The sequence below is a fragment of the Haplochromis burtoni genome, unplaced genomic scaffold, assembly GCF_018398535.1.
Source record: "Haplochromis burtoni strain Fernald_Lab_line unplaced genomic scaffold, NCSU_Asbu1 Contig_20, whole genome shotgun sequence".
In the NCBI taxonomy this organism is placed as follows: Eukaryota; Metazoa; Chordata; class Actinopteri; order Cichliformes; family Cichlidae; genus Haplochromis; species Haplochromis burtoni.
Genome location: NW_024582381.1, coordinates 1,640,417 through 1,667,590, shown reverse-complemented (window position 1 = coordinate 1,667,590; position 27,174 = coordinate 1,640,417). Strand labels below are relative to the sequence as shown.

At 42.6% G+C, this 27,174-nt stretch overlaps 1 protein-coding gene across 1 annotated transcript; it reads right to left on the bottom strand.

Moving 5' to 3' along the window:
• Nucleotides 1–555: 555 nt before the first annotated feature.
• On the bottom strand, nt 556–24,500 carry efnb2a (ephrin-B2a). The gene is made up of 6 exons (XM_042218578.1): nt 24,368–24,500; nt 23,629–24,183; nt 12,043–12,326; nt 5,284–5,376; nt 3,976–4,083; nt 556–2,289 (listed from the first exon to the last, which is right to left on the bottom strand). Exons 2-6 carry the CDS (start codon nt 23,739–23,741, stop codon nt 1,880–1,882), a joined length of 1,008 nt encoding a protein of 335 aa, XP_042074512.1. The 5' UTR covers nt 23,742–24,183; nt 24,368–24,500; the 3' UTR covers nt 556–1,879.
• Between the last annotated feature and the right edge of the window lie 2,674 nt (nt 24,501–27,174).

Genomic DNA, 27,174 nt, shown 5'->3' with positions numbered 1-27,174 from the left:
AGACTTGGTAGCCAGTTCAAGGGCCAGTGGCCAGCTCCTGGTTTATTTTACTAAGTGGGGAAAAAAATCCAGGATTTTGTGGTAAAAATAAAATATGGGATCCGGTAGCCAACTCCTGGGAAAGAGACACCTCTATTCTGGAAAAAATACTATACTTTTAACCGGGTAAGAAAAAGAAAAATAACGGACTCAACAGCTAACTTGTGGAAAGAATACAGGACTTAGCGGCTGACTTGCGGGAAACAACACAGGACTCCCGTATTCTTTTCCGGACCTCAGCAGGATTCCGAGATATTAGATAATCAAAAACCTAGATTGCATATTGTGCACTTATACCATTAATATATTAACATTACTTCTTCTCCTTACCGCCTGACCACACCTGTGCTCTGTATGTGTTTATCATAAATAAATTCTGCTTTTTATTTTTTTGTAATTTTTCATCTTTTAATGTTACTTTTTTAAATGTACATCTATTTAATAAAAAAAAGGAAGTAAATCGAAAACTCACATATGGAAATGCTAATGAAGGAACAGTAACGATGTAAGTAGATGTCCCTGTGCTTTTTTTTTTTTTTACATGTTTTTTTTTTTTTAAAGGAGAGCACCGTTCACACTGATTTGGGGCCATTTATTTTAAGGGGGCCCTTTTATTCATCACTGGACCCCTTGGGGTAAACGTTACAGTACCTAGAGCTGTTTCAGCCAGCTAACCTCTGCAAGATCTCGGGCCTCTTGGACTTTTAATTCCATCACTTCTCCGTGTCAAGGCCCAGATCAGAGGTGACTAAATCTGCCGGGATACAGCTGCTCTCCCATCTCCATCCGTCACTGCGAACCTCTCTGTGGACTGCGAAGAGTGGAGGGGCCAAAGAAATAAAAAATAGGGGGTTAAAAGTGCTGCACTATAATGTGAAAGTCCTCCACTCTTCCCAGAAGCCACCTGGGTTTATTTCTTTTTTGGACACTCTTGCCATTCCGAGTCACCTGAACTATACCAGGATATGAAAAACAGTAAACCGTAAAAGGAGTGTGGGCGGGGTCTATTTTTCTCTTAAAACCTTCAAGTAAGAGAAGTGACAAAATGTGGGAATGAGGCGATCCACACTAACACCCAAACAGTTCACATCGAGAGGTGAGACAGTGTGTCTGTGCCCGAGGGTGGATGTGTGTGCGTGATGGTGGGTGGCAGGATTAATGGGGTGATGTCCGTGAGTCACTCAGGAAAAAGTCCCAGAGAGGATTGATGGGTGCGAGAAGCTCCACAGAGTCTTTTTCCGGCCAGTGAGTGTCAAGGGGCGAGGAGGCTGCCGTTTGGTGAGTCCACGGTCAGACCATATCCTCTTTTAATTCTCCACCTCCTCATTTTATTCCATCTCTTCTCCTTCTCGCTTTCCAAGCAGAAGTCTCTCTTTATGCGAGGAGAAAATAATTCCTTATCTCATCCTCCTCAGGAAACCTTCACACCTGTCTGTCCATCTCCAAAAAGAAAAAAAACCTTCCCGATCCCACAAACACTCCCACAGGAATGCCGGCTGCCGCAGTGCACAACACAAGACAACACTAGGGAAAGAAGAGAACGTCTTCTCTGCTTCCCGGAGAGCAGCAGCAGTGGCGGCGGCGGCGGCAGCAACAGCAGCAGCAGCGGTGGGCTTCACTACAGGGCCGCCACGTGTTCCCGTCCATGCCAAATCAGAGCGACAAGGTGTCAGCAAAACTCCCAGAAAGAAAAATAAAGTAGTGACAAAACATCAGAGGAGAGGAGGAGTTGACAGAGTGAGAGAGAAAAAGAGTGTTCATTAGCAGGGTGTGCCGGCCGCGCCTGCCGAAGCCAAAAACCCGCTCTGCTTCGTGAATTGTTCCAGTTCCTGCTTCCGCCTCAGACTTTGTAGTAGATGTTAGCCGGACTCTGAGGCGGCATCTCCTGAACTATGTAGACCGGGTGTCCGTAGTCACCGCTGACCTTCTCGTAGTGCGGGCAGAAGACGCTGTCAGCAGTCCTGAGCGGGATGATGATGTCGCTGGGCTCCGAGCCGTTATTGTTCCCGCCGCCTCCGCTCCGCTTCGGAGTTGCCAGGGTGCTTAGAGACAGCGTCGCTGCGTGTTGTGGTGAGTGCTTGCGGTGCCGCCGCCGGTACTTTAGTAGCAGCAGGACCAGCACGACGATGATGATGATTAAGATGACGCTGCCAGAGGCAATGGCCACAAAGATGGCCACCTCGGAAGGCATGACGTTTGAGGACTTGCCGTCGCTCCCGTTGTTTTCGTTGCTTTCTCTGGATGCTGGACCTGAAAGAAGAGAGAGCGGAAGGAATGATTAAGATGATGTCAGATTATTTGTCGTACACGCTTTTTTTTCTCAAAAATACAGAAGCGGTAAAACAGCATATTAAGATCATTTTCATTAGCCCTCCCAAAGCCGTAACTATGACTACAAAATTTTTTAAACATATTATAGTCTGCCAGATCCCAGGAAAAGCAAAGAAATAGTCAAATAAAGCATTATTAGTAATACTTCTTATAACCTAATGACAAAAATCCAAAAGCTATTACAATGCATCCCACTTTAACATGACACATTTCTGAATGGCTGGCCCTTATAAACAGTAGGTTTCAACAGCAGGTGGGTGGGGCTTCCGTGCCTATGACATCATACAGATCCAAGAAATAGAAAAAAAACTGCAATCTCTAAACTGAGAGCTTTTTGGCCGTCAGTAATAAGAATTCCCATCACGCATATGAGGGAAAATAAGGAAAAGCAGAATAGCTCAATGTTAAAATCGAAGCTGATAAGGTGTTTCTCTTCACCATGCTGCTGCCATGAGCAGCTGAGAGTGAAGCCTATACACTGAAGGCGTTTCTGTAAAGGTCACATTCGATTGGTGGCCATTCAGATTCAGCAAGTGAAAGCAGCAACCTTGGAAGTAGGGCAAACGCAGCCCGAGGGGACAAACAACGGTTGGGGAGACGCAGGCAAAAACGGCACTTAGACAAATAGCATTTAGAAAGAAAAAAACAACAACTTAATTTTCCAGACTAATTGCCCTCGAAGGAAGAAAATCATAAAGAAATATTTGAGGTTATCATCATGGCACATCAGTTATGAAAGCCAAGCTGCTCTTACTCCTAGGGAGTAGAACTCTAAGGTGAGCGTGCTCCCAAGAGATCCTGTTCTCGAGATGGGAGTTTGTTCGTGGGCAGGCCAGAATAATCGTGTCCCCTCGTCTGTGGCTACTTCCCATAGGGCCTCAAAGTGCTGTGGTAACAAGAGGGAGGTGGATATGGGATGGCAGGCGGCTGCCTTCGGTTGTTTTACCAGAGGATTATGCTGCCTCAGCCTGTAGCACCCTGACGCCCATATGCTCCGATAGGATGGAAGGATTTGATATTAAAAAAAGAAAATGAGAAACGAGAGCGAGATGCTGACGTCCACAGAGAGCAGAAGCTGAGCAAGGCCACGCCCTCACTGAACCACGACTGCTTATGTAGGTCAGCTTGTTTTTGTTCTTAACTCCTTCCTGGTTTTTTTGTTACTTCACTGCAGGAATTGCCTGATTGCCCAGTCCTGATTTTTTAATGTATCATTTTTTTATTTTTTACATGGGGAGATTGTGCTGTAATAGAGATAAGAGCTGTAGAAACTTGCAAGAACCGAGTCAGAATGGGTCATTAAGACACGGCAGACAGCAATCAGATCATTTTCTCGAAAAATGTCTCTTAATGTCCCGGGTTGGTGCTGGAGCGGGGCCAGTCTGGAGATACTGTGCAAGTCCTTGAAGGGGCCGGAGATGCCTATCAGTTTTATGGGCAACATTCAATTACTAGCTGACCTTTCATTCCTTCACACAAACACACACTAACTCAGCACTATCTGCTCTGAGATGGGCAAACAATCATGCGCCCCAAATGCCAAATTGTTTCGATAAATCCTCCCCTCGATTACCTCCCTGTCTCTGTATTTAGAGTAATTCTTACTTGATTTCTCCAGCACGTCGTTGGGGTTGTAGGGCTCCTTGTTATCTGGGTGCTTGGGGGAGGAGGGTACTCTGGTAGGGTCTTTGGGTGAGACGGGGTCAGAAGGATCTGAAAAATGCAGATAAGAAGCACAAGGATTAACCAGGGCTGTTATAATCCAAATCTCATGAGAAAACATGAATTTTAACTCAAATCCTAATATTTTTCTAAATCTAACAGGATAGTTTTTACTGTCTAAACGTATTAATACTTAAACCTAACCAAAAAATTTTTATTACCAGTATTAAACAGTATGTATATTTTTTACCGTACCGCATGGTTTTTATTACCTAAATAGTGCCATTTATAATACTTTTCGTAATACTTTTAATGGAGAAATGCAAGATTCATTGCACTGCTCTCTGGTGTGAGAAGCAAGATGTTCCTTAAAAGTAAAAATGTAAAAGTGCATTCATATATATTAGCAGATTTGAGACTGGAACACAAAAGACATCAAAAAGTTCAACTTTTGAAAGCTGAGATTATTTCACGAACATTCGTGAGACTGTGTTGGTTTAAACAAGGTGGTAAATCTAACAGAAAGAGTAATGTTAGGCTATAAAGAGTTTTTTATTTCTCATGGTGGCACAGCCAAATCTTTTCCACTGATTCCACATAAAGGCAAGCTGTTTTCCCTTCATGACTCTGATATGACTGTAATCAACCATAAAGAGCTGCTAATGGTTGAGTTTTAGCTTCCACAATGAACCCATATGGTTTTAAATGCTGATAAAGTGTCTGTCAGCGTACGTGTTTTCTGGTTTAAACGCCGAACACACACTAAATGACGGAGTCATTCGCCGAGCATCTGCTGTTATAATCTCCGGGCTGAACTCTGTGCCGGAACCGCTCTCTGTCGAACATCGCTTTCAATAAATGCAGTGATTTATGCGGAGCTCGCATCAACATTTATAAGAAAACCATTTTCACCGTCTGTTCTGTCTTTCCTTCGATTAATTCCTCCTGACCCTCAATAGAGAGGGTCGACCCCGGGAAATTACCTCTCTGGTGACAGACTGGTGAATAATTATTGGTCCAATATGTCTGAGGTGTTGCATGCAGAGGCTCACAGATCAGAAAACTGGAAAGCCTTCGACCAGAGCGTATAGGAGCAGATGCTACCAGTGCATGGAAGCATACGGGATTACGTGTGTCTGTTTGGTTGAATTAACTTCTGCTAGATTACATTTCCTGGCCCATCACAGCCCCAGGTGTCATGGAGACGATGCTTTAACACACGAGCCTGCAATCCAACTATGAAATACTCACTTTGTCCTACTTTCATGACAATCTTCATGGACTTGGTCTTGCACACGCCACCCTCCTGGTTGTCAATGCCCTCCATGGTGCCGTTAGATGTTGCTGCAGAAAGAGAAAAAGAGAAAGGTCTGAATTAGCCACCAGCGCCAGGGAAAAATCTGTAGCCACGAACGCCTTAAAGCTATCTCACAAAAACAGCCAAAGACAACAGCAGCAGCTCGGCGGCAAGACACGACTCACACCCCCGTTAATAAAAATCACAATTTGCCGTTCATCACCTCCTACAAACTGTATTAGCTCAAGTAAATGTGACAGTAATGTCTCTAACTGTGCTGACACGGAGGCAGTTAGAAGAGGACTGAGATGAGAGGGCCCATGCTGAAAATTCAGAGGCAGGAATATTGGAGTAAGCCGTAAGCCCTTTATTAAAGACGAACACAGTTTTTAGATAGTGAAAGACATTAAATGCTTCAATATATGATAAAATACTGAACTAAATTAAAGACAATTAAATGATTTGTTCACAAGTACAATTAAATATTTATATTTTAAAAAACAAAAACTGAAATTAGAAAACAAAGTCCCAGTCCCAGAAGTAAAGCTCGGCTTTTCCTACATATAAAAATATTTCGGCACCCACCAAATAGGTTCTGACCTTCTTCCAAAGGAACATCACCAGGACTGTGGGGTGGGTTTTAATTTACTCCAGGTTGAAATACAATGCTGTTTATTAAATACCAAGAAATAAGAAGAACAGGCTTCTATCTAGCTAACAGGCGTAACTATACGTGGACCGGTCGTCCGTGAGAGCAACACCTGGTGAGGGTGGGGATTCAGAACTCCCTTTTAACCATAAAAGGGAGTTCGGGTAACCTCCAGAAAAATTATATTAATTAAGGCATGAAGTAGTTTTTTAGTGCAACTCCAAGTGGCTACACCCCTAAGGCAAGCCTACCTACAGATTTGCTAAAAGGTATATTCTGGCCAAAAATGACTTCTGGCTCCCTCACAGTAAGACTGACCTTCAGAGCGAGTACCTCCTGATTTTTATATAGCTAATGGCAGTAAATATTTGAATGGCTCTCAAATGAAATGAATTACGAGATCTTAAAAAAATGTTTAGATACGAGGAAACAGGAACTCTGGAAAGGTGGACATGCACAAATATGGCCCACTGCTTCACCTCTCCGCTGCCTCTGGAGGACGCTGGCGGAGTTGCCGCTGAATCACAACAGAGAACAGGCAAACACAGAGAGGAGGATGAAGAGGAGGGGTTAGTGGAGCTTGTGGTCTATCAGGTCAGTAACACAGAGAGCTAACGAGCTGCCGGGGCTTAGTAGCTTGGCTTTCGGCCAGCGCTCAGTGGCCCGCATTCAGCGCCACTTACTCCCTGAAAAACATCATCACATCCCGATCGAAACAGGTCTGAAATTTTAACTGTGCCTCCTCCTCGTCCTTCCTCTCTTTTCTTTTCCTCCCTTGCCCAGGCACCAATCATTTTGATCCAAATCCACTGGATTCAATAAGACGGTGATGAGAGCGGACACAAAGAGCATGTTAACAAGGACTCCCTCCTCCTCCTCCTCTCTGGCTGACCTATGGCTTTCCAGGAGAGTCCAAAAAGCACATTACAGACAAAGCTCCTTATAGGCTCCTCGTGAGAGTGTGAGCGCTGATTATATAAACCTGTTAGTTCAACACACTTGAGTTTTAGTATCTTTAACCACCGTGAGGCATTAACTACTGTCACCTCCTCTTCTTCTCCCCTTTTTGCCCCATATCACCATTTAACCCATCGGTAGCTGAAACACCTCTCTTTTTTAAAATAAACCCCTTTGTAATCTAATCCCTCTCAAACACGGCTGCACCAAATAAAAACACACTTCAATCTGGAGTCATTTTAAACTTTTAAATTCTTCTTCTTCCCCTTTAAATGTGAAAACACACACTCTCCGTGTGCCAAGGCTGCAGTCCAGGCGAGCCTGACTTGGATTTAAACAGAATGTGATTGTTGAATCGGCTCAGGCTGGCTGAATGACCAGGCCCTCCTCGGCCAGCCCGGCAATTGGCCACTTTTTCCCACTATCTGGCTAGCATTAACCAGCTAATCCATCCTGCTGGGGGTTTGCTTGGTGGAAAGAAGGAAGGGGGGGGTGAATGGGACAGACCCCTCAGAAAATGAATTTAGTCACCAACTACCACTAGAAAGAGGAGGTGCGTGACCTTCGGGAAGCACAGGGAGAGAGAAAAGGAGCGGAAAAGGTCAGATTTTCCTTCAGAATTGGCAAAAGAAAGGCCAGACTGTGACAGCTCGTAAAGTCACACACCTTCACAACAAATGGGAGTCGAAAAGAGTCCTCACTCAGTGAAATCAGCCTCAAGCAAATCCCCCATCCTCACCCTCCTAACTTCATTTTCTCCTGTTTATCAAATCAAGAGGGTGGAAAATCACCCCGTGTTTAACGAGACAGTCAATTGTGAGCTGAGCTGCAATCCAGATAAAGACTGTGAGAGCAGCTCTCAGCTGGTTTTAATTTCTTTTCTCCTAAACAGCGAACAGCAGGAACAAAAATAAGGAAACCTTGAGGGCTCCAGATTTCTCAGCTGACTCTATGATAAGCATGTGATGCTTTAGAGAGACCACGAAGAACAAACTACAGCAGAGGAGGGACAGAAGATAACTACCTGGATTCTGCTGGTTCAGAGCCGCTGTGGTTTGACTAATATGAACACATTAGCACAGGGAAGGATGGCGAAAGAGGGTAAAATAGTTCATGTTCGCCTCTCCCCAGTGGGTTGAGACAAACGTGTGACATGGCAGGAAGAAGATGCTGAAAACAGACCTAACTTCAGAAAAAAGAACGTCTAAGATGATCCATCTACAACATGATCATAATCTCAGTCTGCCCGAGTGAGATTCTTCTCTGAAACGACACCATGAGTTTCTAAAGATGTGCTGCACAATGAAAAAATAAATAAATAAAAAAAGCTGTCTGAGAATGACTCCTGGAAAAACGATGAAGAAACCCTCAGATCCGGAAACACGGTCGATATGTCATCACTCAAAATGCAGACTGGGATAATGTGGCACTATGAGGTCTTGAAGATCATTCAAAACAAAAATGTTCCTCTAATTCCGGATTTACCACTCTTTTGACATTTCCGAGTCCCGATTTGAGCCTTTCCCCTGATCTGGTTTTACGTAACTCTCAGCAAAAAGATTAATTATTTGTATTTCAGCTTTGTAAAACTGTCCCGCTCATGCTGCCAGATTCCCTGAGTATAATTAATACACAATGCACTGCCGAAAGACAAAGCTGGGCCGCCCATAAATAGTAGAACAGAGACATGGCGGCAGACGGAGAGGAAAGTAAGGAAAAAAACGATGGATGGATGGATGGATGGATGGGTGGATAGAAGATGTGATTACCAGCCGTCGTGCAGGTCACGGGCTGGTTGGCGCCCGTCACAGCAGCGTGTCCTAATGGATCGTGACAGGAAGGGTCGGCAGTGACCCTCGGAAAGAGGTCGCGGCAGAGCCGGGTCATCGTGAATATCAACGCTCGCTCACAAATACGATTTAAAAAGCAGAGTAACACGAAAAAGAAAAAAATCCACGTTTTGACGCATGCATTCGAATTCTTTCAATCAGACATTTAACGAGGAAAGTCTTTCTCACGAGAAAGAGGAGGAGAAGGGTGACGGTGGAGTTTTGGCTCCTCCTGCTCCTCCTGCCCTCTTTAGTTCATCTTTCTCTTACTCTGTCTGCTGCTATCCTCCCTTTCTCCCTCGTTAGCTCCCTTTCTGCCCCCTTTCCCTCCACATTCATCTCTCTCTCCCTTTCTTCTTCCTCTTCGGCTCATGTAATCATCTCGCTCGCAAGCTTCTCGGCTGCAGGCCACGCTGCCGCAAACAATCACATCAAACTCATCTGCTCCCAACTGCAGCAGCATTGTGTGCGGCTGCTTCAAAGAGGCACACAGGCCGATACAGGACACACAGCTGCATCTTTAAACGTATCCGACCAGAAAGCCCCGAACGTAAAGAGCGGCGAGCAGGGAGGTCGAACGTGCCTGTCTAATTTCGGCCGAGCTTTGGCACAATACTCAACGCGAGGCAGCGCTAGCTAATCCAATTGGTTGAGACTCCAAATCTGTGGCATTGGTGCGGGGGCCTCGGCAATTGTGAGAAGAAATGGAGGATTAAACAGCGCTTAATTAATTACGTATCAAGCGCTGCTTTCCAAAACACTAATGAAATGCTCGGCGTGAACTTTCCTGAAGCTGTGTCACACTTCGATGGAAGTCTGTATATCAGTTGACAAACACACACACAGGAGCTTTCAGTTTAAACAAGCCAGACTGCAGGGCTACTTTAGGCCCAGCTATGGCACTTGTCAGGCATGACTCCAAGAAAACTGCAAGTATGGGCCACATTTGGCCCTAACATTCAGTCCATTTGGACCAATTCCAAGTCCAAAGTTGGTCCAGAGGTGGACTAAACGACCTATAGCGTTCCTAAAAGTAGAAGAAGGATGTTTGGAAGTATTATCCTAGATTCACCCCAAACGTGGACCTACACAGGCTAAATGTGGACCTGAATCGGTTTTATCAAGATTACCCAGATGCAGACCTACTCAGCCAAATCCGGGCAACCTTCAGTTCAAGCGGGGGTTAAGGTTTACAGGAAGTGTTTTGTGGGCCACACCACACCTGACATTTGATCCACGTAAGGTGGCTCTGGGCCAAACATTAATTTGTATCTGGAATGGTGTTGATTAGGGTTAAGTGTCAACCCCACATGGTGGCTAATGTGCGCTAAAATGCTCCCAAAAGTCAAGGCTAACATGTGGGCCAAATGTGGAACCACACAGCTTATTGTGGACCTACATGGGCTAAATCATGCTACATATCAAATAACGAACACAGATGTCACACCACACCTGACATCTGGCTCATATGAGGCGGATCTGTGGCTCAGGTGCGGCTGCCAAACGTGCCCTGAGTCAGCGCCGTCATTTAAGGCCAAATGCGGGAAAAGCACTTAGCACTGTCTCAGGTGCTGGCTCGCTTTAGCACTGCAAGGTAATGGCAACTGCACGCATCTTTTTTCTTTTCTTTTTTTGTTGTTGTTGATGTTTACTCGTGCAAAGCACCACCATGCAGCTGTTAAAGCTGCAGAAGTGGGACCAGAGCTAACAGAGGAGAAAAGTGAGGCAATTAAAAGTAAAACTCTCCCTCTCTCCCCTCTTCGGGCTATGTATTAGCATTTTGAGGGGAGCTGTGAAGGGAGGAGCGAGGATGAATCTGCAAGAACTGCAAAATTGGATTTTCCGACCATCTTTTTTAAGAATTGAACTTTCCCACCGCCCCTTTCTCTTCCAACTTGTCGACTCGGCAGGACGCTGAGTTTCTTTAGCGTGAAACTGAAGGATTTACAGAGCGAGAAGGACGCACAGCGGACGCAACCTCGGGCTCCGCGCTGTGTAAACACCAGCTCATCAATAATTAACATCAGCTTTTGAGGTGGAGGGAGCCGAGGAGGAGACATCGCGTCAGTCAGAAGCCTTTGTAGTCCATGTGCACCTCCTCTAACACCAAAGTGAGCATACAGAAGCTAAAAGAAACATCTAACCTGCTATATTTACCTGAATACAAACCTCACCTGCAACACAGTTCAAGTACCTGTCAGACATGCCCCACCATGCAAATAACCTGCAGCTATGACCTGTTAGAGCAGCTACTCTTACATGTTTGCTTGAAGTTAAGAGGAGGGTGTTGTACCTGCAAACCTGTTACCTGCACGTTTGTTTTGCAAACATTCGGCCTCCTGGATAAAAAGCAGTATTTCCTGCTCTCCTTTCATCCCCTCTTCTCCCTGCTTTCTTCCCCTTCCTTCACTCAGAAATATGGCCTTCCCCTTCTGTGACAGCTCACAGATGGCAGTGGCAGAGACTCGCAGATGGTCCCCCCACCCTCCACCCTCCGTCCTCTGTCAGCGCCACACAGATGGTTCAGTCCACCTCCCGTGTTTCAAACCAGGGGGCCCTCGCTAAGCCCCATACCAGCTTCCTCCCAGGATGGTGTTAATGCTGCACATCGCCAGCAGTCAGCAGCCACACCTGCACCCACAGGACTACAACCATCAAGGTAATCAAAGATGATTTTACAGTCACGGGAAACAACACCCAACTTTAAATTTAAACGGATCCAATATGTTTATTTAATAGTTGGATTTTTCTTGGAACTTTGGATTTTCCCTAACTTCTCCTGGAAGCATTTCTGTTTCGATGGCCATCTTGGCAACACCTCAGGGCAGTTATTTTAAAACGATGAATGAATGAGGATAAAGCCACAGGTTTAACTCTATGGTAACCCAGACTTAAAAAGTTTGCTGACTTTGTATAAAAACGAACAACATCATCACTGACTGGATTCAAGCTTAAACATTAACATTTTGGCAACTAGCATGTTGTTGATTTTGAGCCAGAAGTGATTATCTAACAAGTAACATGGAAATAAAAAACTGCCACACCTTTAATGTTGCAAACTTTAAGCCTTGATACAATTTTCATGAACCTGTACTGTGCAACAACACGATTGGCTATTTGGGACCAATCAGCCACAGTCTTCTTCACCGTCTTTGCGCTGAATTTGAAGAATCTACAGAGATCAAACTAGACTCTGAAATTTAAGGTATATATCTGTTTAAGGTTAACTCCCCCTTTAATTTATGTAAGCTATAATCTACCCCTCTGTGGATACTTACAGATGATGTAGTAGTCCCTTCCCCTGAAGAACTCCAGTCCCCACAGGTTGGGGCTGAACTCCTGAAACTTCAGGGTAAACTTGACGTCCTGGTCGGGCTTGACGCAGTTGAGCAGTGGCGTGTCGGCCTTGGTGATGGTGCAGCTCTCCAGCTGCTCCCTGGGCACCATGTACACCTTGTAGTACTCCACACCCTCGCCAACCCCGCCGTCCACACGTGGGCACACAATGTCCAACTTATCCCCAATCTGGGGGTATAATACCACGCCTTGGCCTGGCACGAATCTGAAAGGAGAGAGGGATGTTAGTGAGGCACCGAAGAACTGATGAAAAGTCATTCATTATGCACTGTGGATTGGAGTGTTTGCCATTGAGCCTCTCCATACTCACAAAAAAAAAAAGAAAAGTCGGTTTAATAATTGATGTGGTAATTACTGATTGTGTCCATTAATTTTGGATGATGAAGGATAATGGAGGAATGGGAGCTGTGTGTGAGTGTGTGTGTGTGTGGTACAAAGTGACCCCAGTATCTGCAGATAAAAATCACTGAGCTTTTCTGGAAAGAGCGAATAATTAACTGGATAAATGAGGAGAAGGCGGCACGGTTGAGAAAATGGTGGAACATCGCTAGAATACAAAACAGGAAATTAAAAAAAAACAAAAACTGTAAAAGCTCATCTCGGAGTTTCAGCAAATCCACAACAATACTGTCACAGAGAGGCAGAGAGCCTGGAGGGTTGCAGCTGAATTTCCCTAAATTTCTTCCCAAAGTAAAATAATGTTGTCATTTAGTTTCCGAGTGATGAGAGCCCCTGCAGCATTCCAGTGACTACACACACACACACACACATAGACACACACTCAGAGGTGAAGCCTCGTATTTATCTGCTAAACAAATTTTCCCCCATGCTCGAACACAATTTGGAGCGCTAACCACGGACACCCTGGAGGCTTTTTACGGTGTGCTGCGAATACCGGTGCACGTAAACACACACGAAGGCAAAGCAAATAATGAAATGTACTCTGGGTTTACGACCAGGAAAATGGGTCTTTACCCCAAAGAAATGGAGCTGAACAGAGAGTCTTACTTGACATGACTCATTACATGTATTCTCTGCTTGTCATGTATATAATGTGTCTCTCTAATGTATTTTGTATAATTTGCCTAAGGGTGTAAGTGCAGCAAGTTTCCTTCTTAAATTATTTTATTTTTGACCATTAATATGCACAGTTCCTATCAAAAAAATAAACAAATGATACAAAAGCTACTTGATCATTTACTGCATCTTTCTTTTGCTTTTGTTGAAGATGGAATAAAATAATTTAAGGCACACATGGTATAAAATAGCAATAAAGAAAATGTGGAATGAATTATTGATATAGAAAAAGTTGCATGAACCAGCAAAACGGTAGAGTTGGGATGGTGATAATGGTATATAGCAATAAAGTAAAGGTAGGATAAAAAAAATTATTGGGTTTGGATAAAGTACCAATACTGTAACGGACACGGTAATATTTTAATAATTCTTAACCCTAAACTATCAACAAATTATTAACAAAAAGATTTTTTAAAAACAATATTTATTTGAGAACTTTCTTTGTTAACGTTCATCCTCATCATGTTTTTCCCCTCACAAACCTGCATCCCTTCATACATATTTACAGTAAACATAGCATCTCTGAGTGAACTCTGACCTCTGCCTGAAGGGTCGGCTCATTTCTGAAGCACTGAGATGGAAAACAGTCCTCTGAGCTCCAGGATTTCAGTTTTTTGTTTTTTTTTTTCTTTAAAGCTGACTACAAAGACAGGCACCGCAGGGCAGCTGCAGAACCTTTACACAGGAGACCTGATTCATAATTAACATATTTTACACAGGAATACGTGTTTTAATGGCTCTGTTTCTTTTCTCATAAGTATACTGGTTCCTTTATCTATTGCAAATATTATTACATTTTCTAATGCGCATAAATATGACTTTCAAAAAGGAGCATCATCAAAACGAATCGTTATAGTCGAGCTGTTTTTCCCATCCTCCACGACTTCTACGCTTTATTATACGCTTTAATCCTGCAACTTTGGTCTGTTAGCCATCACGTTTAAGTGGGAAAAAAAAAAACAATGTTAAAAAACAAAAATGTACTTCCACACAACTTTCCATGATCTTTGCCACAGCAATGATCAGTTCTCGTAAAGTCCTGTAGTCACGAAAACGTAATCGATTTTCCCTGTTTTTCATGCTAAAACAACATCCAGGACTAAAATCATGGTCTCAGGTGTGAGCCACGTCGTCTCTATCTCTGAATGTGGACTTCTTTTACCTTTTAAACAGGGAAAATATTAATTTAATGTACACAAACACCAATCAGGAACATTTTAGACTAGAAAGAACAATAACTGCAGCAACATGAAAAACCCGTAATATCTGTGTCCAGAAACGTTATTCAGTAGTTTAGAGTTCATGACTATTTCACGAATTTCCATGAGACTGCTGGTAATAAAACATCTTCAGCCTGGGTGACGTCTGGAGAATGACATCTTTTCTCTTAGGCTTAAAAAAATATAGAAATTTGCAAATCTGTCAAGGCTTGAAAGATATCTGCTGTTAAAAAGAGCACTATAATCATGACATACATACAGTATGTCATATCATATACAGTGGCTGCTTCTCTTCTTCTGCCTGTCTCTATCGCTCTCTCTTTGTCTTTGAAACGTCCACATGCACACACACATACATTATTCCTCTGCATCATCTTCCCCGCTTCCAGTACAAGCACACACACATGCAGTGGATAACTAGGCCGAGCGAATATTTTCTATGCCCCCCGCCCCCCTCCAGAGACACACTCTGTGAAGATACAGTACGACCAGTGATGGACAGACAGTGAAGAAGAGGAGAGGGAGAGAGGAAGGGTATGCAACACCATCTGGCATCATCATCTCGTGTGTGGATGTGAGGGAGGATGTGGAGGGAGGGAAGGTCCTCTGAAGAGCCTCGGGGCTTCACTCGAACACAAATACTGTAGAGCTGTGCGCTTTAAAAACATGGACGTGTATATGTGTGTGTGACTGGAAGTGTTCATTCATGCGTGCAAGTGGGCATGTGTGTTTGTACAGGGGTAAAAGCAGGCAGGCATGCATGTGCTCATTTTAAACGTCTATAGGGCAGATTTACTAACAGGCCTGCACCCGTGGAAAACCGACTTTGGGATTTATTAAAGAGCTGCAGTGACGTTAGCAGCTAAAAGGCACGGACACGGTTGTTTTGTGTATGTATCTGAGAGCACAAAAGCTCCCCGTTAACAGGGCATTATTTAAGGCAGATAATGATGGCCAGAAGATCAAAATCAAGGCTTCAAAAACAACAATTAAACCTCCTTTATGCTAAATCAGACTAAACCTACCCTGATTCTAGCTACAAACCTGAAACACGACTTTAAATTCACATAAAATATTTTAAAAACGTGTGTTTTGCCACACACAGGCACACGCCTCCTGAACACACATACACAGATGAAGCGAGTTAATAATTTCCGATGTTTTTCCGATAGCAAATTTGATCAAAACCTCTGTAACAATATTATCAAGCAGGGTGTAGGAACTCCTGCTCTGCTGCCATCAGTGCTATCTCTACAGGAAGCTAGCTACTAGCAAGAAATCAAGCATGACTCAGATATTTAAGAGCCACATGAATACACTGCAACGCCAACATTAAGCAGTTATTAGACCTCGCCGGCTCCTCCTTTTATGCCTCAAACACCCACTTTAGTATGACTTCAGCCCCATAATTTAAACAAATAGCAACACCCAGGGCTACTGTACAGTTTTAAAAATCACAAGCAATCCTGTTTAAGACAACAAAATAAAAACAGAACCCAGCAATTGTCAAAAGAGCATATTACAGTCCATGTAACAGACATTATCTGATGCTTTTATTTGCCACAGTAAAGTGACAGTAAAGTGAATCTTTTTAGGAGATTTTGGACTGTAGATCTAAAATGACCTTTGACATCAGGAAGGTTTTATATTTTTAGTGTTTTACAAAAGCCTAGTTTGAATTTTGGAGGTGGCATTGCTGTTACATTGCTTTTATTTCCCTTAATCTGTTAAAAAAAAAAAAATACAGTTACATGCATGTACTCACAGAAAAACAACTATATCCCAAAATAAAATAATAATTAAGGGACAAAAAACTCAAATAATTAATCTTACTTTCTCTCTCTTAAACACGGCATCAACAAATGCAATGCCTACAGTGAGTTAACGAGAAACTTGAATCATTTTCAGTCCAGCGGGATCCTTGTCACCACTTTATGCGTTAGCCGGAGGTAAAAACACAATCATCCATCATATTTCAGATAAAGTGCTCATAAAGAGAGAGTTCAGCAAAAAAGAAAACCAGTAGCTGCTTAAAAGGGGCTGAAAAAGAAACACAAAAGGACAACAACACGGTGTTACCGGATACCTGGCCCCCCGGTGGGCAGGTAAGGCCGAATACAGAGAGGCTGATGACGCTGCCAAATGGGGACACACAAAAACAAGCCTGCCCCTCCACCTCATGATTGTAAATGCATTTGACCCCCACCGTGCTATAAGGCCCCTCACCCCGTCTTTAGGTGCCCCCCCCCCGGCCATCATAAATATTCCTGAACCAAAAGAGCCCCAAGTATTCTGGCACGCATTCTTCAGAATAAAAGAAAAGAACTTCCACAACATGTTTACCAGCTTATAGGGTGCTGATTTCCTCATTAAAAAGATGACCTTTGACCTTTAATGGACTGCTGTTGTTTCTGCAGTAAAAAGTCACATGATGCTAAACAAGTCTGTTTCTTTTTGACCACGGTGGTTAAACAGGAGCTTTACTTCACATTATTTTAGTTTATGTCATTTGATCAACTGGAAATTTGTTATGTAAAGTGTGTTTTAATCTACTGCCTCCATTTTAGTCACTGACATGGAATAAAAACAGAAATGCCTTTTCTATGACGGGAGGGAGAAGCTAAGTACTGTTAACGCAGAGTGAAAGCCCTGAATTCAACATGTTACGTAAGTAAAAGCAGTTAACTATTATCCAGAATAACACATTAAAGTATTAAAAGATACATGAAGCTATGACTAGATTATTATCTCACATTAACCCATAAAAAACTGGATTTTATGGTTCATTAAAGGGTTGAAAACTCTGACATCAAAAGCACATTAAAGTAATCAATTTACTGTAAAATCACTAATCCAAATGTTGTTTTCGCCCTTCAGTCTGTGTGCAAAAATCTTATTTTTCAAATATATCTAACTAGCATTTTGAGTTTGAAACTGTAATAAACTTGCCTCAAAACACCCCGCATTCAACATGTTACGGCAGTAAAAACATGTAGGTATAATCTCAAAAACATCTGTTAAAGTACTAAAAGACAGATGATGACATGACTGCATTTTTCCCACTTGCGTATTCGTTTTAAAAACAGGATTTGAAACTGCAACTAATGACGACTTCGATTATGATTTATCGAATCAACGAATTTTAGTTACGATTCATTAAAATGTTTGAAACTGTGAAAAACACTGTAGTAAGAGCCCTTAACGTGCCAATTTTCTGTCAGATCACTAATCCCCTCCTTTGTTATATGCTATACTCAATGATCTTCACATGTTTGTGTGTGAAAATCGCTCAGAAAAACTTACTGTAGTAAAAATGCAGTATTTTCCTGTGTTGGGGATGTACTGGAGCACAACAAACTACAGCACTTCAGTCATGAAGCAGTGGAGAAAACATGTTAAAGTATCAGGCAACAGCCAAAATTAAAAGATGAACTAAAAGAACCTGAAAATCCTTACACGTACCTGCTGAACCCACGAACAGGAACTGAACAATAACCGTGCCTTCTCAGGAATCACTCTAAACGCACTTTACACAAGTTTGACAAGAAAAACTGAAACTGATCAAAAGAAAAATGTCCCTGTGACTCAAATGACTGATTTTTCATATCGGATTCATAATAAAACAGGAGTTCCCAGTTTTGCACCACTGGAGCACATTTTGAATTTTACATAGATTTTATTGTTAACAAATGAGCTGATTAGATCCTCTATTAACCGTCTTGTCTGTAAACAAGTGAATGCTGTTCATAGTGAAATTATTTAAGAGAACAACGTCTTCATGTTTTCTTTGTGGAAATCTGAATTTTCCTTGTAAGCTGAAGCTGTCAGAGGAATTACGTGAATTTAAAAGTGCAAAGAACAAAAGTAAAGGTGTAAAAAGAAAAGTTCTTAAAGGGCATGTAATGGAGTTCATAACACTACTAACTTGGCCCCGTCTCTGTCTGTTAATCTTACTGCGACTTCCTGGTAAAATGAAAATAAAAATCTAAAAATAAACATCCCAACACTGCCTGCACCACTGAAACACAACGTCTCAGCCTTTAACCCTCCAGAAAACTGTGGAAAAACTTCTATATTTACATTTATTTGTTTGATTATTCAGCAAAAAGCAGCTAGATTTCTGTCAGTAATTTCAAAGTTTACAGAAAAGCTTTGTGTCACCCTCACACCAACAATTTAAACCTGTTAAAGTCAAATACTTGCTGTGTGTAAAAGGACCGAGGGTGTTAGGAAGCCGTTAAATGACAGTAAAAGTTTCCTACGGGGCAACAAAACCTGACCAGAGAAACCGGTTTAAATAAAATAATCAAAAATTCTAATCCATACAGCAATAATCATTACTATCACACATACAGCTTTACAAATTCATATTCAGAAGGAAAAAAAAGATCAAAGTCAAAGAGCCAACTTTTCTTTTGTTCCTGTTATAACTGGATACACAGTCAGATTGGAGTAAAGCGCAGGTAAAAACAAATAACACAAAACAATAAACCACAAACACGTAGGTGGACAAGGTGGGTTTTTAAAACAGCGGGAAGAAAAATAACACTTGCATATTTTATATTTAGTTCAACAAAATCACACTGAAGACATTGAAAGCTACAGCTGAAAAGGATTTCTTTCATTTATGTGTCAGAGTTTTTGCAGTTTCTATTGTTTGAGGCACTTAAATGTTAAAACTCATTAAATCTATGTAAATCAGTATAAAATCAGAATGGAGTTAGTTTAAAAATATGCACATAAGGCATAAATTAATGATTTTCACTCCTCCCCAACACACTTTTAGTTTACTTTACACTTCTGTTGTGACAAACTGCCAACTTTTTTACTACTTCACATACTTAACTGTTAAAATACTTAACTATTAAAAGTTTTTCCCCAACAACTGTTAGTGAACAGGCAGAAAATCACAGGGAGAGGAGCTGGATGGAGACCCCGGGCCTCACGGGGCCTCTGTGACGACGCAGAGAGGAGGCGAGGACAGACGGGGTTCATCTCTACAGCAGCAAAAAGGAGTTCAAGATTTTTAAAGGTTTAACTTTGCTGTGATGAAAGTGACATAAATCAGGCTCACAGGTAGGCGACACCTGAGTGAGTCTTCAAAGGCTTACATCTGTTTTCTCGTTTATCTTCTAAGTGTTTTTAGCGTTTGTGGAGGGCAGGGTAACAAAAGGAGCCCAATGGTAAAAGAAGAAAAACAAACAGAAAGAGGAGCATCCTGTTTGTCCCTCCACTCCCTCTATTTTCAGACTTTCTGGTGGATTTGTGTGACCAAATGGAGCCGCTGACCTCTTCCTGCGGCCCTTAAGTCATGAGCAAACGGCGAGGGGAGCTGGATGTTTAGCTGCAGCGAGGGTTAATCGCCCTCTGTCGGATGAGACGTAGTGGCCTCGTATCTTTCATCTGACCCTAGGCAGCTAAACATAACCATCGTAATCACCCAGAGAGATTTTCGTCTTCTTCTTCTCTCCCTGTTCTTTCATTATATAGAGGCAATCACGAACTGCTTCTCCAACTTTTCATCTGAATCATCTTTATGCCTGAGACTGAAATGCTAAATAAACATTGGGTTGGCGTTAAAACGCAGAGGAATCCAGCCAGTATGCTGACACTGACGCTGGAATAACATTGATTTATAGCTGCTGTAATTGTGATTGGTTGAGCATCTGTTTCTCTGACAAACAACGTTGAGGCAACACATAAACCTCCTCTGTAAATATGTCAGGCCAGTATTTATTTATTTTCTAATGTCTTAAAAACTGAATATTCATCAAACACATGCATTTTATTTTTACTTACACTGTATATGTAATCATTCGTGGTTTTATTAAACACCTCTAACACTTAACCAACTAACATAACTAATGACAAATAAAACATGAATTATTTTACACCACTGCCCTCAAGGAAGTAACACTAACTTTAGTCATCTCAATTAGCTTACCAGTCAGACAGTATCAGTTAGCCTGGACTGGTTAAGTTACCTAGGATCAGCTAGGTTTGGCTCACTCAGTTAAATTTGCTACTATTTCAGTTATCTAGGATCTGTTAAGTTAGCCAAGATCACTTAATTAAAACTGGCTATCTTAGCTAGTATCAGTTAGCTAAGACAGATTAAGTTAGCTAGGATAAGCTAGGTTTGGGATAATGAAAGTTAGCTAAAATTACTTAAGTTAGCTAAAATAGGTTAAGTTAGCTAGAAGAGGATAGGTTGACTGGTATCAGCTGGCTTGGACCAGCTAAGTTAGCCAGGATCAGTTAACTAGGATCAGCAAGGTTTGCTAATCTTTGAATTATCATGGTTCAGTTTACCAAAAAGCAGCTGTGTTATTTAGGATCAGTTAAGGATAAAATAAGTTAGCAAAAATACTACTACTAACAATTTTTTAAAATTATTTTCTACTGTAGTATAGTTATATTTCAGTTGCTCTAACAAAAGACTTGAAAAATGTTTTCTTTAAACTTGTTAGCGAGGATCAGTTAGCTATGAAGAGCTGAATTTGCTAAGATTATTTAAAAGGGATCAGGCAATGCGCAAAGGGAGTCTATTTTAAGGTAAAAAGTCAAAAAATCTGAAGAATAAGACAATGTGCTGCTTTCGTATGTTTTCATGTGCTGTTTTGGCTTTTTGTAAATGGTTTACTTTTGCGTTTCTGGTCTGACTCAGCAGAATGACTCAGTTACAGCAGCAGGACAAGAGCAAACTCTTTAAAAATGACAGAAATAGAAATGATTTTTGATTTAATGGACAAAATACGTGTTAGAGCCTATTTTTAAAGTTAGGTTAAATGTATTTATTCACCATAAACTGAACATAAACCCTAGCTGCACATGAAGCAGGACGAGCTGGGTTTAATGTGCCACGCCATCACGGCCTCACAGACACAAAAACACTAGAATCGGACTCCTCGTCACTCATTCAGGAGGTTTCTGCATCTCTGCGCCCCCTCCCTCCGTCCCTCCCTGCATCCCTCCACATTCACAAAAGGACCCTGAGAGGTGCCCCTGTCGCTGCCCGGTCACAAAGGGCCTTCGGGGGCTGCTGTGTAATCTCTTAATGAAGTGCAGAGGAGGAGAGGGAGCGCTTCTTTTACATAAAACCATGTAAAGCAGGCCTCGCTTTTGTTTCTCCCTCCCAACTACAAAATGGATTACCACACGAAGGAGGAGGAGGTGGTGAGGAGGAGGGGGTCATTCTCTTGTTTTTTGGGGGGGGTTTTGGTGTTGTTTTTTGAGGGCAGTAAAGTAGTAAAGCTACAACAATGAGGCTTAATCCTTCAGATTTCCAACATCCATCCTCAGTTGAATAGTCAAAGAGGAGGAAGAGGAGGCAGGGTGAGCTCCGACCCGCTGATGAAGACACTAAGGACTTTCAGGGTGTTATTCAACCCAAGCAAAAGACGGAGAGTTTAAAAACTACCAAAAAAAGAAAGAAAAAGAAAAATCAGCCAATGAGATCATTGTGTGACCTCTGACCTCTCCACTCAGACACAGGAATACTTTTGCTTTCTCCCCCCCTCCTGTTTGTCTGCTTATCAGAAGGATTATTCTTAAAGGTCTGCATAAAAATCTGAAGAACTGAGTTTAACTTAGACGTGATGATCTTCCAGAGCTAATCTAGATCCAAATCAGGGAGTTTTTAGAAGGAAACTTTTGACATTTTCAGTCAAATGTCATAAAAACTGACTTTTTAAAAATAATAAGAAAAAATAAATAAATAAAACAAACTAATCCAGTTCCTGCAGGTGAGGGTGCTCCTACGTCTTTTAAATAAAACTGAACTGAAAGTATTTTTACTAAACACTGTTTCAGGTGTGCAAACTTCAAATACTTAAAGATTTAATTTAAAGATTAATCACCGCAATCTCTGAAATAACCCGAAGATAAATAAAAATAAATTAAATTATTTAAAGTGCGCACACACATAAAATAATATTTTTGATCAAGATTAGCCTCTAAAGGTCCAGACTGAACCAGCATCTAAACTGCGCCCTGCACCAACACTCGTCTTAATAAATTTTTAAAAAGCACATTTTTTGCGCGTCTTTTCTGAAATTGCGCTGATTTTCTGCGTCACAAAGGAACACAGCGCCAGTCAGGTTAAAGGCGCACATTTCCATGACTTACACCTGTTCTAGTGCGACCACCAACCAGAAAACGTTCCCGCTCTGGAGCATTTTAGCTGCAGGAGTTCGCCCGTGACCAAACGGCCACAAAGACGGGCGCCCCCCGCCGGGCTGCACGCAGGAGTACCACCTCCTCTCTCCTCTTTTATTTTTATTTTTTAATTTCCATTAGAAGAGTTTAACCGCCTCTCTGAATATTCACCAGAGCAGAGTTCAACCCCTCTGAGGCCTTTTCTGTCCGTCTGGCAGCAGCGAGGAGCGGTTGGAAGCGTTTGGGGAGCCGCCGGTTCACTCCAACTTCTAGAAAAACTTTTCACGTCCTAAACACATTTACCCCACAAACTAAAAATCCACCTCATTGCTCAGGGGGTTGAATTCACTGTTTTATATTTACCCCCCACACGCACTCTCCTACACACACACAACCCGCAGCAGAGCATCTGAGGCCCGGCGGAGCGTCCCGACTGCCCCCGCGGAGACTCCCCGCTTCTCGGTAAAACGAAACATTAACATTTCAGCCACTGAAACAGCTCCTGTCCTCTCCCCTGTCACCACAAACACGCGTGGCAGCAGATTATTATCACAACAAAGCGTGAAAATTTCACTTCATCCGCAGAAATCTGCCCCAAACACGCCGCCGTGACGCACGGCCGAGCGGGCCCGAGCCGAACGCTGCGCGTAAAGACGCCCCGACGAGCCGCAAATCTGACACGGATCAGAGTTTAACCTCTGAGAAACTGCGCCGGAGGAGTGCGAGAGCACACAAGCGGGCTATTTTCTAACCAACCATTAACGTGAAGCTCGAAGGCGAGCTGACACGAAGGGTTAACTCCGAAAAAACCCAGCTTTTCTCGCTCGACACGAGACAGAAACCCAGTCAAATTGACCCTGAGAATACCAGCCCAGGATTAAAATCCGAGGCTCTTTGTTCCGCTCCTCTGCGCGCTCACGGGATGGATTTCAGTCTAGTTATTACTATTATAATTTTTATTTAATTATTATCATTATCATTATTATTATTATTATTATTATTATTATTACTACTACTGCGTCTGGGGGTGGGGGGGTTCTGAGCGGCACTTACTTGGTGTTTGTTGTGTTCCAGTAGATGGACTCCAGGATGAGCGCCCGGCACAGGTCCACTTTCAAGGCAATAAACAAAACTCCAAAATAATATCTCCACATCGAGTCCCCCATGGTGAGCCTATGCGCCTTCAAACCAGCCAAACGTCCACACTGGGAGGAGAATGGGAAAAATAAACAACAACAACAAAAAAAGGCTCCAGAGAGACAGAGAGGGCTGAGGAAAGTGTTTTCAGCTTATATCCCGATCCAGGGGGGATGCGCACGGACCACAAACCCCGATCAGAGCATCTCCAGATGCACCAAAAACCAAACGGCAGCAGTTCATTCGGCGCACAGTGCGTTTGTATTCTCCCCGCTCAGCGCGTAAAGGCTGGAATACATCCCATCAGAGAGCAAATCAATACCAATATAAATCCCTCTGCGTTATAGTCCAGCAAAATCCAGCAGCAGCACAGAAAAGGAGAGATGGCTGGTGGTGGTGGTTGGTGGTGGCTGTTGTTGGTGGTGGTGGTGGTGAGATATTCCCTCTTTCTTTCAGCTGGTGAGCAACAAACTGTGGGTGACAGCAGCAGAGAAATGAGGAGGGCGAAACAATGAGGTCGGGTGGTCAAAATGAAGAAAATGATCACATGTGAGAATGAAAGAAATAAAAGGAGCTGGGATGGAACTTCTCATACTATACACCCCTCCAAAAAACGCACACATTCACGGATATAAACACACACATACACACACACCAAAGTGTTTCTGCTGCTGCGGCGCAATCCTGCAGATCCGTCCTCCCGCAAAATAAACCAAAGCGCGCAGGGAGGATGAAGCCTCAGCGGCTGCTCCGAAACCTGGATGGAAAGTAACTGCAAGGGACGGCTACTGGGAATATTTGCTGAGCATAGGCCCCGCCCCCAGCGGCCGCTGATTGGTCCTCGTTTGGTTGGGGAAGTCAATTGGAGCCGGGCTGTCACTCAAAGAGGGCAACTGGTTCAGTTCAGAGGGGCGACTGTGCGCAGAAATGGGAGCCGAAAACCCACCGACTCACAGTCCAGCCGGAGTCCGTGCAAATTCACCCACATTTTAGCATCAGGTATAAACCGAAAAACGAGGGAGTGCGAGCGTAAAGCTCCTCATCTCACCTTTTTAAAGGTTTACGCAGCGCACCGGAGTCCATGTAAATAAAGTGCGTTTTTGCTCCGCAGCGCGTTCATTGCAAAAGAAACATCATGAAAACATTTGCTCCCATCAGGCTCGTACACGGGACTGTGTGTGTGTTTGCTGCAGGAGCTCACACACGTACACACTCACACACACTCGAACTCAGCAGGTCGAGTTTTTCCGCAAGCCAAGAGCGCCCACTAGCGGAAAATCTGCATCAGAGACAGCCGAAGAAAAAGATTTCGGTTTATCTTACTTCTAAATTAAAGTTTAAAAAGAAAAAAAAGGATAAAATATATAGTTTTAATTAAGAAGGAGTGACTCGGGACAGAGTTTAATGGATTTAAAGGAGGAATTTAAACACTCTTAAAGGTTAAAAGGGAGTTTTTCTATGTGCAGTTTTTTTGCCCTTTAATAAACGTTTTCCACTTTTCTAGAAACTCAGACTGATTAACATGAGTCATGACCTGCATGTTCATTCTTAGCTGTCATTAAACACGTTCACACCTTTAAAACGTTTTTTAAAGGCTCGGAATGACGTTTCAGGACTCGGTCCCTCCAATGGAGACATTTTAGAGACTGTTAACATGCCCACACTTTGTCTAATTCACTTTTTATATTTTATCTCATACCTGTATATTGACATGAAACACATTCGCACTTTTATGAAAAAAAAGGGTTTTACAGGATTAAAGTTTTTCCCCTTTAATAAATAAAAATTCCAGCCTTCCGACATTCTCACAGTTGATTTAAATAATAAAAACGAGACTTTTTACCCGTTTATTCCCCTTTTATTGAGATTACAAACATTTGACAATTTTGAAACGTCTTTAGAGGCCCCAAACCAGTTTATTTCTCTGTTTCAGGACTTCCCCCTTTAATAAAAATATTTAATATGCTCAGACTTTGCTTAATTACTTCTAAAAACATTATTTCCCGCCTGTGTGTTGCCCAGTAAATTAAATTTACACACATTCACACCTTTAAATAAACATTTTCAGGGGATAAAAATTAGTTATGCTGTGTCCTAGGACTCCTTTCCTGTAATAAATAATATTTTCCAGCCATCAAACATGCTCAGCCTTCGTTCAATTAACTCTACAAACATTATTATTACTGTTTTATCTGTTTATTGAAATGAAACAGTCACACCTGCTGACTTTTGGTAAACAGCTTCTAATTTAATGAGCACTCCTCTCTGTGAAGTTTTCACACTCTCTCACACTTCACGCTATCTGCGGTTTTAAAGTGGATTGCGGGTGTTTGTTTTGCGGATCTTCACCCGGGAGATAATTGAGGAGTCCCCCCGTCCTCCCCTCTCCTCTACCGGCCCGGAATCAACACACAGAGCTGCACTCGAAGCTGGATGTTTATTGTCAGAGCTTCACTTTAATTGAATTTAGATGCCGGATGGGCACAGCTCTAAATATGCTTTACTGTATTATTGCTGCTGCACCTCTAGTCTGTGACAAACCTACAGGAAAAGAAATATATCATCCTTTTCTCACCTGAAAGTCCTCATGAGCAGCCTTTAATCCCCACTATTTGTTTTTATTGATGTTTCTAATTGTTTCTGTTTGAATCAGGACAGACGAAGCTTCTGCCAGTCTTGAAAGCTCTTCCTGAAGCCGTCGGGCCACGAAAGCGTCTGTGCGCAAAGATCAGCCAAAACAAGCGTAAAACACACACACGCACTTACCTGTGACTGTCTGACACTTAGAAACAGGAGGTCAGTCTGCACAGGATTTAAACTCGCCTCTGTTTTTTTCAGCAGCGTTAAAAGATGTAGGGAGTTGCGTGGAAACTTAATTTCATTCAAGTTTGTGGAAATAAAAGTGGTTTTAAGTTTCGTGTAAGTTCGGTTCAAGAGAAATTCAAGTTAAAAAAACACCTTTTTTTTCTTGTACACCTTTACTTTCTTGCAGACAGGTGAGGAGGAAGAGGAAATAAGTTCATTCCAGGTAAAAGGAAACAGTGCGGGATGTGTCTCTTATCCAAAAACTATGAAAACACACTGTCGTTTAAAAACTCCCCCGTTTCACTGTGTTTTAAGGAACTCTACTAAGGCTCAGTTGTGTTTTTACACCCTAAACTTGCTCCAGCAGGTCCGGGCTCCGGTCAGCTGCAGCGGGACACGCAGCAGCGCTCAGCCCGCAGAGGAGCGCACCGCCGCGGGCTGTGGGTCCGCCGGGCACCCGGGTCGGGCGGTGGATGTTTTCGCAGCTTCTGTGACAGTCTCACCGACGTGTGGCTCCAGACTCAGAGGGACCGCCTGACTCCGGCAGGAAGTCACAGTATGAAAAAATGAACCAATATTTTATTTAGCTCCGGTTCTGTGCACCGCTTGGAGAGCATTAACAAAAATAACAAAGTAAGTTGTAACATGCACCTGCAG